This window comes from Phyllopteryx taeniolatus, chromosome 7 (assembly GCF_024500385.1).
Source record: "Phyllopteryx taeniolatus isolate TA_2022b chromosome 7, UOR_Ptae_1.2, whole genome shotgun sequence".
NCBI classification, from domain to species: domain Eukaryota; kingdom Metazoa; phylum Chordata; class Actinopteri; order Syngnathiformes; family Syngnathidae; genus Phyllopteryx; species Phyllopteryx taeniolatus.
Window position 1 is genome coordinate 31,108,102 of NC_084508.1, and position 13,917 is coordinate 31,122,018.

The window sequence follows — 13,917 nt, forward strand, 5'->3', positions numbered from 1 at the left end:
GATGTGCTCAGCAGCAGCAGCGGAGGCGGCGGCGGCATGTGCGTCCCCGGCAACCTCTGGCCCCGCCCCGCCTCTCGCCTCGAGGTCAGTCCCATTTAAGCGGCGTGATGCCACCTCGTAGACTGACAGCGTTCAAAGAGTTTTACACGTGACAAGATTCAGACTGCTTATCGTAGGTGCGGTTGGTTTGCAAACTTGGAACTTGGCCAGACATGAACCCCGAGGTAGACTACGGTGCTCCCGGAAGTAGTGGCAACGGAAAGTTGCGACAGTGGCTGATTGAGCAGGTGGATTGTGGGAAATATCCCGGTTTGGTCTGGGAGAACGACGAGAAAAGCATCTTCAGGATACCGTGGAAACACGCCGGCAAACAGGACTACAACCGGGATGAGGATGCCGCGCTTTTCAAGGTGAGACACCTTGCGTGGCTTCCGGCATATCTGGCATGAAGGCTTTCACTCTGCTGTTCACGTGTTTAAAACTTGTCTGCTGCATGATAAAAAAAAAAAAAAAAGTGTACATGATATTTTAGAATCGTTTCCAAAGAGAACATACATCATGGCTACTCCAGCAGTTGCACGTGGGTAAAATGCGGGAAACTGATTAAATGTTCCCCTCTTTTCCGTGAAAATAATCAAATGATACATGTTTAACACATTTTAATCATGTGCAACTGATGTACATGTTCGAATGAAGCAAATTCAAAGGACTTTTTTTTTTTTTTTCCAGTGAGAGAACCATGTGATTTCTGAGCCAATCAGTCAAGAAAAAAATTGAATTCAATATAATGAGGGGGGGGGGGGGGGGGACGATATGACTGTGGTAAGCTACAATATATCAGTTATAAACATATTGATACATATATATATATATATATATACATATTTATATGTTATGTACAGTATTTTTATATTATAACACACAATAATCATTTTTTTGTGGTGAACATTTGGTAATTATAATAAGAGCCCTACCAAGAGTTAAGGATTTGAGAATCTTGAAATTTCAAGATCCTCCTGGAACTAGCAAAATGTTAAAAAAAAAAAAATAATAATAATTTAAAAAAAAAATATTTATATATATATGTATTCTAGTAAAAATGTCAATAACATAGCATCTGTTTGTATATATGTATGTATCGTGTATTTTTTATTCGCTATTTGTTAGTTTATGGACATTGCCATTCTGATGCTCTCTTTTGTTGAGTAATGTGAAAAGGGCTATAGAAATATGAGGAATATATTTATCACTTGTATAATAATAATAATAATTATTATTATTATTATTAAATGGACACCTACTGTACCTCTGTTTGGTGATGGTGTATGCTGTACAATTGAGTGAGGAGCGCTATTTGAGGTTATTAAACATATTTGAAGTCATGTTAGGGGTAAAGGTCGTAAAGGTGATGTCCCCGTAGGCGTGGGCGCTATTTAAAGGCAAGTACCGGGAGGGGGTCGACAAGCCTGACCCGCCGACCTGGAAGACGCGTCTTCGCTGTGCCCTCAACAAGAGCAACGACTTTGAGGAACTGGTGGAGCGCAGCCAGCTGGACATCTCAGACCCCTACAAAGTCTACCACATCATCCCCGAGGGGGCCAAAAAAAGTAGGTTCCACTTCAAACACTTGTGAAATAATGCACTTTATTTGTAATTTCTATGATCTACCTGGAGATACACGACCAGAAAGTATAGTTTAAGCGATGGTTTCCCCCTTGAAAGAGATGGACTTTTTCTTGAAGGTGGCTTGTGGTTCGTTAAATGTCAATGATTGCTCGTTGTAAAACTCCAGCCACAAAGCGCCAGTTTCTTCCATGCTGCGACGTGTCACTTTTTTCTGCTGAGCATAGTAAGCTCAGACTTAACTGTCATTGAAGCAAACATGTCTGATTACCTTTCAGGGCCCAGAGAAGAGGACGGTCCTCTGAGTCCCATGAGCTATTCTTTGAATTCAGCTTATCCTACCCTCCAAACTCAGGTTATACTCTCTTGTGTGTATAATTTTATCAGTACACTGTAGTACAGTATAACTATTTGAATGTGCTGAAAGGCTTGTGTCTCATTCGAAAGATGCCACAGTACATTCCCTCTCCAGAATGTGGCTGGAGAGACTTCAGTCAGGAGCATGCGTCTTTGCCAGATCTGCCCTTCAGTCAGTGCCCATGTCCCCCCCGCAGCCTGCCATGGCAGGGCCAATCCGGGGATAACGGTTACATTGCTCACTATTCAAAAATAAGCATCAGTCTCCCTTGCAATTGCACATTATTTCGTCTGAGCCTGTGTGTGTGTGTGTGTGTGCAGGATACCAGCTAAGAGCCTCAATATACTCTTATGGTCCTGCTGACACGCAGCCCTCACCTTTTAGTCTAGACACCAGCATCCGATCAGCAGAGGCACTCCGAGGTACACCTCAATTATATATAATTTACAATATGGTCATTTATTTGAAAATGTTTAGAAGTGCAACTGCAGAGGTAAAATTGAGTGTATTCCATTTGCAGTTTGGTTAGGTACAATAACAAAATCTGGGGCGGCATGGCTCAGGTGGTAGAGTGGTCGTGTCCTTGAGCAAGATACTGAACCAGTCAAAAAAGTAATGAGCCTGATTTCATTTAGCCTACTAATAATTGAATTTGTTTTCTAAAAATGCAAAATGTGTATGGGGAAGCTGCAGTAGGCTACAGCAAGCTCCAAAAGTCACTATACGCTTGAGAAAACATTCATGGGCTCCAAACGAGCTTCAAAAACAGGCCTTCATGTCCGCATCTGTAAATTGTCTGCGAAGCCACCTGGAACAAACCTTTGCAAAGCAATTTTTGCAGCACTTCCATGATTTATTCCCAGAAATTCAGCGACGTCATCCATGGAGACGCTACAATCTTCTCTGATCAGTGCCTATACCCGAGCGCGAGTTCCAGGATTAACCACTGAATCTGGTCTGCCACTCCTTTGATGGTCACGGAGGTCAACCAAAGCAGGCCCTTGTTCCTCGCCTTTGATCCTGGACACCCACTTTTTGGACTGTGCTCTAGCCTATTGTAGCTTCCCCATACACATTTTTCAACCTTTTGAAACTGTTTAGTGGGGGTTCCCCTTCCGAAGCAGGAAATGCCTCTGACAATGGCCTCATTTCCAAAATGGCTGACAGGAAAAGGACAGGCTTAAAGAAACCTTTTTAGAAATAATCCTTCAAACACGTCTTTAAACTACAAAGTGTACAATTTTCAGATCAAAAATTCAATTATTAGTGGGGTAATTTAAATTGGGCTCATTCCTTTTTGACTGCTCCTCGTAGCATTGATAATGTTGTTTAGTGTATGACGTGCAAATTTGAAGCGTTTGCATCGGGGAGAGAACAAACAGTAATGGCTATGTACTCTATTGTCATTTTCTCCATCCAGACGTACGCCTACATATCACAGTATATTTGCGGGACACTCTGGTGAGGGAGGTGACGACCTTCAGCCCAGAAGGGTGCCACATCACTCCGGCTTCCTCAGAGGATAAGCACTACTTGTCCAGAGGTGGCTGCGATGTGGTACTGCTTCCTTCGGACACCCTCTCAGCTCTTAGCAGAGCAGAGGAGCGTCCCGCAAGCCCCTTCGCTTCCTTCGAAAGAGGGGTGCTGTGTTGGATGGCGCCAGATGGACTCTATGCTCAGCGACTGTGTGAGGGCAGAGTTTACTGGCAGGCTGGACTGAGCCCCTGTGGTGACAAGCCTAAAAAGCTAGAGAGAGAGGTCACCTGTAAACTACTACACACGCAGGATTACCTCACAGGTGAGACCTGACAGGGCTGGGTTCCCTGCAGTATTACTAGTGACGCAACAAGAGTTCCCCAAAATGCCAAGCCCGCTTGGAATGCCCACTTCAACCTGAGTACGACGCACCAAGAATTTAGAAAATCAGGTGATGGGTTCTGGAGAAATTGAGTTTTTTAGTGTCGGAAAGCATGGCTTCTTTGGGCATTGTTTTTGTGTGATATCGGCTGAATATAAATCTTAAATAGTGTACATTGAAAATTGCGTGGGCAGTAGAATAGGTCGTGTACTTTAGTCATCAAAAGTTGTTGTTTTTTTTTTTCTTGAATTTTTTTGTTATGGAGGATTTTAGAGATTTGAAGTGCCCATTCCATGTTTTTTTTTTTAGAAAATTCCACTTGTCATGTTGCTAGTATTAATCATGGCGGGCAGGCAACAACACTGATGAAACATACATCCATCCATCCATCCATCCATTTTCTGAGCCGCTTCTCCTCACTAGGGTCGCGGGCGTGCTGGAGCCTATCCCAGCTATCATCGGGCAGGAGGCGGGGTACACCCTGAACTGGTTGCCAGCCAATCGCAGGGCACATACAAACTAACAACCATTCGCACGCACAGTCACACCTACGGGCAATTTAGAGTCTTCAATGAATGCATGTTTTTGGGATGTGGGAGGAAACCGGAGTGACCGGAGAAAACCCACGCAGGCACGGGGAGAACATGCAAACTCCACACAGGCGGGGCCAGGGATTGAAGCCGGGTCCTCAGAACTGTGAGGCTGACGCTCTAACCAGTCGGCCACCGTGCCGCCACTGATGAAACATACAGTAATATAAATTAATCTTTCTGTAAATCTGTTTTATTTTAAATCAATATATGTGCGCGTGGGTATTTGTGTGCCCACACAGTCTTGCAATGTGCTCCACCATCTCATCCATATTTGGTCATGCCCGGCTCGAAAGTCTGACTGTTAAAAGCTCCTTGCGCCAAAGTTGAGATGCCATTCGTTAACCAGTGTACTAATGGACTGAACTGGACTTAGGTGTAGCTCCATGTAAAGCAGCGAAGGGAATATGATTGCAATATTTTGTCCGTGCTCACGATAATATGATTAGGCAAGAATATAGCAAATCCTGTCGATTCATGATTTGCACATTTTTCTGTAAAATCCATCTAACAGCTATTCGCTGAAAAATTCACCTATTCTAAGGATGAATTTGAAAGTGAAAAAATGCATGAGACATTGTGTTGGTGGGGGGACGAAGGCTTATAATATTCCGAATGATTATGCTTGTGTAGAAAATGGAGATGTAATAATTAGGTATTCAAAAGTTGATTGAATTTTAAAGTGCAATATATATTTTTCTGTTCTAAATACCTGTTACTTAAAGTTTTCTGCCTTAAAATACAGTCACTGTGATCAGTTATTACACACACGGAGGTGACAAACTGAAGCAAACTTTTACCAATAAATCTGAGGTTCTTTTTTTTAAATGATAAAAAGTCATTCAATCTAAATATTTTCCCGTTTGTTTTGTTAAGCATTAAAAAATATTATTATATTAAATATGGTATGATTTTAGTGGGGTTGGCCCTTTGACATCAAATTAGGCTGTATGTGGCCCCTCAACTACAATACGTTTAGGGTATATTTAGGGTTAAAACAATTCTAAAAAATTTTAACCACCAATTTTTGCTATTTACGTCAGGGCTTGGTCCCAATTTGTTCCAAAAAGCGAAGGTTCACTGTACTGGACGACTAATATCTGCGAGACTTCACACTATCTGATTAAGTGAAGAAAGGAAAAGTTATAGAAATACTTTTCTTGCACACGTACACAAACAGCAGTGATTAAAAATGTTTGACATTTGTGGATCATCCAAAAAAATACATCTTTATGGTCAATCATAAATTCAATAACTTACGGTCATTTTCCCAAAGTATTGTGATTGATCAAGAGAAAGTAACCACTGTGAATTCTTTCTTCAGATTAAAATAAATGAAGGAGTGCGTTCATGGAGTAGTGGTCCCTGGTTCAAATCTTGCCTGGGACCATTGTTTGTGGAGTTTGTATGTTCTTCCATGTGCATAAAAGTTGGTTTAGGGTGTGATTTTGTGAGGGTTTTCTCCAAGTACTCAGGCTTCCTGCCACCTTCCAAAAACACACGTTATCTTAATTGAAGACTAAATTGCTTATATTACAAATATGACCAGATGACAAAAGAAAAAAAAAAATAGTCTGCCTATAACACTAAAACAGTTTCAAAATTTTAAATCATTTAATTTGGATCTTGGTCAGCTTTAGTAAAGGGTTATTATTGTAGGTAACATGAGAAGTCAAGAACACTTTATGACTGTGCAAGTGAATATTACACTCAAGGTTCTATAGCAGTGCAGGAAGCTTGAAGAAACTTTCAATGAGTGAGCGGGATTCTTAGCTTTTCTCATAAATTAGTTTAGAGTTTGTGAATACCTCATCGACAGCTCATTTTGCATACTAATACACTGTGTGAGCCCAAAACCTATGAGGCAAAGTCCCCCAAAGTTAAGTTTCAACAGCTGTGGCAGACACTTTTCCAAGTTGTTGTTTTTTTCGATGCCGTCAAAGTGTCCCCGCCCACATGCTAAAACAACTCAGGCGTTTATCAGTCTAACTGGCTTTGCAAATGTTTTTGTGACCAGGAGTTTCCATTCGAGTCACCCCCCCCAAAGGTCACACCTCAAACGAACTTTTACACTTCGATGGCTTTTACATACTCAAAGTGAACTACTGTGACTTTCTGTCTCTGTTCCGATTATCAGAGATCCAGAGTTATGGGCTCCATGGTCGACCACTGACCACTCGCTTCCAGGTTCTTCTGAGTTTTGGAGATGCGTGTCTTGATCCCCAAAGAACAGCCTTCAATGTCCAGGTGACTGATCGACAACTCACATTGGAACTTATATTTAGCTATCCAAGAGGGCTTTAACATGGAAACTATACCCGATTATATTCATCTTTTGGTCAGTTAGTGGAGAATACAGTTTTGGACAATTAAAATGTATGGCATTTGTGAAAGTTTACAAAGAATCACAGAATGTGTGTTGTTTTGTAACATTGCCAAAGGAAAATAAATTATATTTTAAAAAGCCCTTTAGACACAGCGGCAGATGGTCAATAGAGGCTGTGAGGGTGCTGCACCACAGCTGTTGAGTCACCTTGAAAAGGACAAGTTTAAAAAATGAAAATAAAATGTTATAATTGCAGACTATATGTATATATTTTTTAGATGAGTCGGATAATTAGTATACAGTTAAGGATGAGTGAGAATTTGAACACTTTTTAATATTATGACATACCTTGTTTTCCCCATATAGATAGACGATAGTAATCTCTGTCAACCTAATACAACCACCCTTTTTTCACAGGTGGAGCCCCTGTTTGCCAGGCAGCTCTTCTACTACGCCCAGCAGACGGGCGGACACTTCTACCGTAGCTACGAGCATGCAGGACTCACAGAACATATTAGCCTCTCGGAGGACTATCACAGGGCCCTCACACAGCATCACAGCCTGCAGGAGTGACCCAAGCAGCTTTGTGAACCCTCCAACAAAGCAAGCTCCGAAGATGTGTTTATTCTCAGGCAACACATTTTGCTATACTGCAAACGTAGAAATGGATGTCTGGAACTCTCAAACTGAGAATGTATATATTGTAGTGTCTTAATTTTAAGCAATACAGTTGAACCTCAACATTTCGATTTCGGGGGTGGGGGGGATATGCCTTGAGTCAGTCACTGAACATTATTTCCTCCATTGTTTGAATTTTTTCAAAAACTAATTCAGTTTGGTTGCTAAACATTTGTAAATTACAAAGCCAATGCAAACTAATGTACTATCATTTTGAAAACTCAGTATGTTCTGGATTCGATTCTCAGTGCAACCGTTCCATTTGTGGAATATGCACATTCTCCCTGTGCTGTGCGTGGGTTTTCTTTAAACGGTAAACGGACTGCACTTATATAGCGCTTTATCTACACCAAGGGTGTCAAACTCTTTTTTTTGTCTCGGGCCGCATTGTAGTTATGATTTCCCTCAGAGGGCCGTTAGAACAGTGAAACCATATACATTTTTAATCATCACCAAAACATATTATTACCATTACACAACAAATTGAGGGGTAACTAGTTTTGAAATCAGAAGACAAGGATAATAGTTTGTTCAAGTATTGTTTAAGTTACTGTAGAAGAAGGGTTTGGTCACAGAAAAATGCAATATCTCAACATTATTGTTTATTATTATGACAATTTGGAATTTGGGTACAGTTTTTAGCAAAAATCACAGAAGTTGACGAGCATGATTTGCTTTCGCGGGCCACATAAAATGATGTGGCGGGCCGCATCTGGCCCCCGGGCCTTGAGTTTGACACCTATGATCTCCACCATCACAGCGCCCAAAGCGCTTTACAAAGCCTCACATTCACCCATTCACACACACACATTCATACACCAATGGGCGACTGCTGCCAGGCCCACTGGGAGCAAATTAGGGTTCAGTGTCATCCCCAAGGACACTTTGACATGCGCAGAGTCGTAGCCTGGATTTGAACCAGTGACTCACCTGCTCTACCTACTGAGCCACAGCCGCCCGCTCTGTGGGTAAATCTGGCTGCATGTTAGGTTAATGGAAGACTCTTAAGTTGCACGTGTGAATAGCTGTCTGTGTACCATACCTCCCGCTCAACATCAACTGGGATAGGCTCCGACTCACCCCTGACCCCAATCAGGACAAGAATTGATGGATGTGTGAATTCATTCATTTTATAAACGTACTATAACATGCATCAAGCCTACCCATCTATGCCAACTTTTACTTTCTATGCACACTTACAATCATGTTGCTCATTGAACATAATGCCATTTAAATCGTTGTTTTTGCAAAAGCGAATGAAAAGCTTCCTGTGATTACACCGTAGCCTTTTGCAGTGTTTTGCTTTTTATAAAAGGGGATTGTTTACGTACAGCTGTCATTGTTCTAAATTCAGGATGAATTACTTGAATTAAACATGCCAATTGTCCTCTTTTAAAATTTACAGTCACATAATGTATTCATGGTTTTGTTTCTAAACCAAGATATATATACTGACACTGAATTGTGTGCTATTTTGACCCGAATTAGTCCATCCATCCATCTTCTACACCGCTTATCCTCACTAGGGTCGAGGGTATGCTGGAGCCTATCCCAGTTAAGGAGGCGGGGTACACACTGAACTGGTTGCCAGCCAATCACAGAACACATAAACAAACAACCATCCGCACTCACATTCACACCTATGGGCAATTTAGTCTTCATTCAACCTACCATGCATGTTTTTGGGATGTGGGAGGAAACCGGAGTACCTGGAGAAAATCCACGCAGGCATGGGGAGAACATGCAAACTCCACACAGGCGAGGCCGGATTTGAAGCCCGTTTCTCAGAACTGTGAGGCAGATGTGCTAACCAGCCGCACACCATGCCGCCCCGAATTAGTCCACCTATGAAAATATATTTTTATAATATATAATTGTATGTATTTCTCACTGTAATGTAATGCTCAGCTGATCAAATCAGGCTGCAGCTGTGGAGCAATACAACAAGCAATAGAAAACTGGGTCTTTGTGAATAAAAAGAGATGCATCTGATTTGATGTCTTGTTTAATCATAAAAAAACAGACTTAATGAAAGTAAGATGAATTACATTATCATGCAGAACTGACATTTGACAAGAAACCTGAGACCAATGCATATTCAATTACTATTATAACAATAAAATTTCACAAAGGACAAAGAGCGTCACAAAATGGTTCGATAGTACCAGACTGGAATTTGGCAAAAAGTCTCAACAAGTCTGCGAGAATGTCTATTGAACAGAGGAAACAAAAACTGAGCATCTTGCCAAGTTACATCAGTTCTGTGTTTACAGATACAAGGCTAAAAACAAAACATTGGATTTTTTGTTTTGTTTTTGAAGCGCTCTGGTCTAATTCCATTTGAATGTATGGAAAGAGCAGAAACAGTCTGGAGAAATCACCCTTCAAACTTGAGAGAGCTGGAGGTGCAGACAGTTATAGAAATCGTCTGAATGAAAATGAAAATGCCAGACTTGCATGAGTATATTTTGAGTTATTAATTCATTCCCTTTGTCAGTTTTTAAGGTCTATCAGTGACCTTTATGGGTTTGTCTTAATGGAAGGGTAGCAACAATTTTGTCCACGTTGTCTCAATTTCATTAAAATACATGCTACTGGCTAAATACATTAATAATGAGACAAGGCATGAATTTGCAATTTCCCATAAGGATTTAGACAAACAAAGCCAACACGGAATAGGTGCACCAGCAACAACAGCCCAGCCAGTCTCACTCATAATCCCACACTGAAACAGAGAACTGTTACTACTACTACTGCATATAAAAAAGGGGGGATGCTTTGGCATATAGAAAACATGTTTAAATGTAGATGAGAAACTTGGCATTTGATTTATACCAATGGATTAGACAGATTCCATTTCAAATTGAGAGTTGACGGCTGGATTGTGACTGCATTATCAGTTAGCCCAAACTGGTGAATATCTGCCTCAGCATTGAAGCAGATAGCAAATAAAAAAAAAAAAAAAAAGTGTGTTCCTCTGTGTAACGGCCCTGGTGGACCACACCCGGCACACACCCTGTGTTCTGTGAATGTGAGACAATGACATGCCAGACAGCTTAAAGGAAGTGCAGGGCACAGATGAAACAGCACCCGCCGTTTGACTCAAAGCGAGTAAGCGTGCACACCAACTGTCTGCAAAAAATGTCTTTGCACCATTCAAGCAAGGCACATTGAAAATTACTATATTTCAAACATTATTATACACATTATTGTCAGACCTGTCTTGAAATTATGGTAAGAAATTTGCAATGGGGGGTGCTGTTTAAGCTGTCTGGCATGTCATTAAGCTGTCTGGCTTATTTCAGCAAGACAATGCCAAACCACATTCTGCACGTGTTACAACCCCATGCCTTTGTAGTAAAAGAGTGTGGGTACTAGACTGGCCTGCCTGCAGTCCAGACCTGTCTCCCATTGAAAATGTGTGGCGCATTATGAAGCGTATAATACGACAACGGAGACCCCAGACTGTTGAACAGCTGAAAAAGCAAGAATGGGAAAGAATTACACCTACAAAGCTTCAACAATAAGTGTCCTCAGTTCCCAAATGTTTATTGAATGTTAAAAGAAAAGGTGATGTAACACAGTGGTAAAATGACTCTGTCCCAGCTTTTTTGGAACGTGCTGCAGCCATAAGATTCCAAGTTAATGATTATTTGCTAAAAACAATAAAGTTTATCAGTTTGAAAATTAAATATCTTGTCTTTGTAGTGTATTCAATTAAATATAGGTTGAACATGATTTGCAAATCATTGTATTCTGTTTTTATTTATGTTTAACACAACGTCACAACTCCATTGGAATTGGGGTTGTATTATGATGTTTATTGAAAATGCAGCCGGACAAAACAATGTTTTAGGGGACAGACAGAGGGACAGAGTGGACAAGGGGAATACGAGTGGGAACACAGCAGAACAATTAAGTGACGTTACAACAGTCAAATTGTGTTCTTATTTGTGGATAGGGGGGACACCCGGTGAGGACATGCAACAACTAACCAACAGGGCAGGATGAGAGAGGACAGAAAAGGGCAGGACAGGATGTGGGAAATGAGCAAGGTAGTGATACTGATGAGTGGTGTGGTGGGATGCTTTATATAGTGTCAAAACACCTGTAAGAACCAGTGAGTTGATATAGAACCAGTGAGTTGATATCTTAATATAACCTGTGCTATTATTAGTGGTCCCAGTACAAGCAATTAAAGCATATAGCGTGTCTATGAAACCAGTGAGTTAATGAACACTATATCACATGCATTTTAAGACAACTGGTGTACGGAGTTGCCCGGCCACCTCCACCATTGGGGGGGGGGGGGGGGGCAAGCCAGCGAGCCCAACCTGCGGGGGAGTTACCAAGGGGGATGCCATCCATTCCCCAGGACCCAGGGCGGTCCCCCAGCCCAACCAAAGTGCCCCGAGCAGTCCCAAAGGGCGGGGCAAGGGTACCGCCCCCCACCCCCACAGGCAATCCCTCACCCCACCCAGCGTGCCTCAGCCTGCCACCACCCCTCCCACCTCCGGATAGCATGGGGGCCCCAACCACCAACTGGGCCCAACGCAAGCGCCAGCTGCCACCTGAAAAGGTCACAGCCCACCAAAAACGAGCCCATGTCAAGCACCTGGCGCGAGCAATGACGGGCGAGGGCGCCAGGAGAGGGGAGAGGAAGGTGGGGACTCAAGAGGGAGGAGACCCCCTTCTCCCTGCAGCCCAACAACCGAAGAGAAATGTCAATACCCACCACTCACCCTATTACTATGGTTATCAGGTCCTCGACTGGCAACCATTGCCCCAGTTCCGTAAACATTTTTGGTGGGTTGTCGTGCATTAAAATTCGGGCAGATTGGTGGGGGTGAGGCGAGACGGTCACAAGGCAATGATGACCTGGAATGTCAGCCCCACCCAGACCAAGCAGCTCTCCAAAGGATGTGCGAATGTATGTGGTGCAGTAAAAATCCACGGGGGAAAGGCATGGCGGGCCAGAGAGCAGGCCGGTGTGCCGGATCACCTGGCCGAGTGTCCTTCCCAGCCTGATACTGCCCTCCCCCTACTGATGGGTTTATGATGCATTAAAGGCATTAAAACTGGAGGGAAAAAAAATCTGTTTATTAACACAGATTTATGTGTATAAAAAGTCTTACTGTAGACTTTTAACGTCAGCCCATGAAAAATGGGAGCAAAACCCAAAGTGTTATGTTTACATGTATTTTTGTTAAGTGTACTTCTAATGCACATAAATACTGGCACTGGATGTTTTTTTTTAAACAAATTTAAAATTTTAGAAACTGCAAATCTGTAAGGATTTTTATGCCCAGTGGTCGAAAGCAAGTGATATTTCTCAGTTTTGTTTTCTGTTTCTCAAATATTGGACTCAGGGTCACATTATACAGAGACAAGCAGTTATGTCATAGCATTATCAGAATCTCACAGCACTTACTAATCGCCCAATAAAGATTGCTGCATTATTTGATGTGGGCCACAAAAGCCTGAAAATGATGTGTCGCATCAGATGAAATAAAATACGCAACAGTCGCATTAGTTATTATTTAAATAACAAAGAAGCAAATGTCAAAACATTTACGTCAGTTAGACAGACCCCCTAGTTAATTTGTTCAAATTTATCATAAAATGTAGTGGCATGTACTGAATATAATAAGCTGATGCGGCAATTATATATTTATGTGGTTTCACTGTTATAACTAACCCTTTTAGGCCAACTTCTATGTAGCAATAAAAATTAGGTTGACACCCGTGCTCTAAACAATAAATCGATGCATGCTGACTGATGTTATCCAATTTTAGCTAATGAATGCTTCAAAAAGGGACTTTCTTGGCTGAACATGGAGGTGTTTTAATAACATACCGTAGAAGGGGAAAAACATTTGCAATAGATAAGGGTAACATTACTGACAGAACTGTGACCCCAGTGCACAAAGCAAGGTCCATATCCATGGCTGGATAAGTTTAGCTTGGAAGAACTTTAGAAGTCAGAAATTAACTCTATCTAATACATACTGAATGAACAGAGATCGTGAGCCACTGCTGCACAAGGACTGGACTGTTGTATAGACTGACCAAAATAAAAGTGGAATACAGTATATCCCATTTTTATTGGACTGTAATTGTAATTTTCCTGGAATGGCAACATATGCCACCCTCATTAGTCATTGTGGGAATAACGACCTTGAACATTGTCAAGGTCACTGTCACAGTCTGTTGGCCTACGAGCAACCAGATAGAATTAGCATATGCATGATAAATGGGACTCTCCAACACAGTCACAGTAAATTCAATTGGTGTTTAAGACAGCAGGCAGCTAGTGAAGTACAAAATGAAAGTGACACGAAGTTGTCTTGCGAACTGCACAAAGATAAGAAAGAATATGTGGGACCGGTTTATCTCTTCACAGGCTGAACATAGGAAGGCTGGAAGCAGGTAAGCTGGAGCTGCATGCTGCTCTTAAACTTATTCAACAGTTCCTCCAGTAACC

General features: G+C 41.8%; 2 protein-coding genes across 5 annotated transcripts in view; one reads left to right on the plus strand and one right to left on the minus strand.

The window, feature by feature from the left end:
* The first annotated feature begins 20 nt into the window (after positions 1–20).
* LOC133480420 (interferon regulatory factor 4-like) lies at positions 21–9,275 on the plus strand. Its single transcript, XM_061778382.1, has 8 exons — positions 21–410; positions 1,421–1,607; positions 1,902–1,978; positions 2,071–2,209; positions 2,302–2,403; positions 3,402–3,779; positions 6,567–6,676; positions 7,173–9,275. Exons 1-8 carry the CDS (start codon positions 213–215, stop codon positions 7,326–7,328), a joined length of 1,347 nt encoding a protein of 448 aa, XP_061634366.1. The 5' UTR covers positions 21–212; the 3' UTR covers positions 7,329–9,275.
* Positions 9,276–9,422: 147 nt separating this feature from the next.
* Positions 9,423–13,917, minus strand: part of exoc2 (exocyst complex component 2) — a 130,993-nt gene continuing 126,498 nt past the window's right edge. For all 4 annotated transcript variants that reach the window (XM_061778378.1, XM_061778377.1, XM_061778379.1 and 1 more), the window contains one exon: positions 9,423–13,916. In XM_061778378.1, the coding sequence (XP_061634362.1) occupies positions 13,823–13,916 (94 nt within the window). In that variant the 3' untranslated portion in view covers positions 9,423–13,822. The remainder of the gene's footprint in view (position 13,917) is intronic.

Bases quoted from the DNA above. Each gene is read 5' to 3' on its own strand.
- LOC133480420 (XM_061778382.1), top strand. From the start codon at position 213: ATGAACCCCGAGGTAGACTACGGTGCTCCCGGAAGTAGTGGCAACGGA. The intron at 411-1,420 runs GTGAGACACCTT...ATGTCCCCGTAG, and splicing joins AGGATGCCGCGCTTTTCAAG to GCGTGGGCGCTATTTAAAGG. The intron at 2,404-3,401 runs GTACACCTCAAT...TTCTCCATCCAG, and splicing joins ATCAGCAGAGGCACTCCGAG to ACGTACGCCTACATATCACA.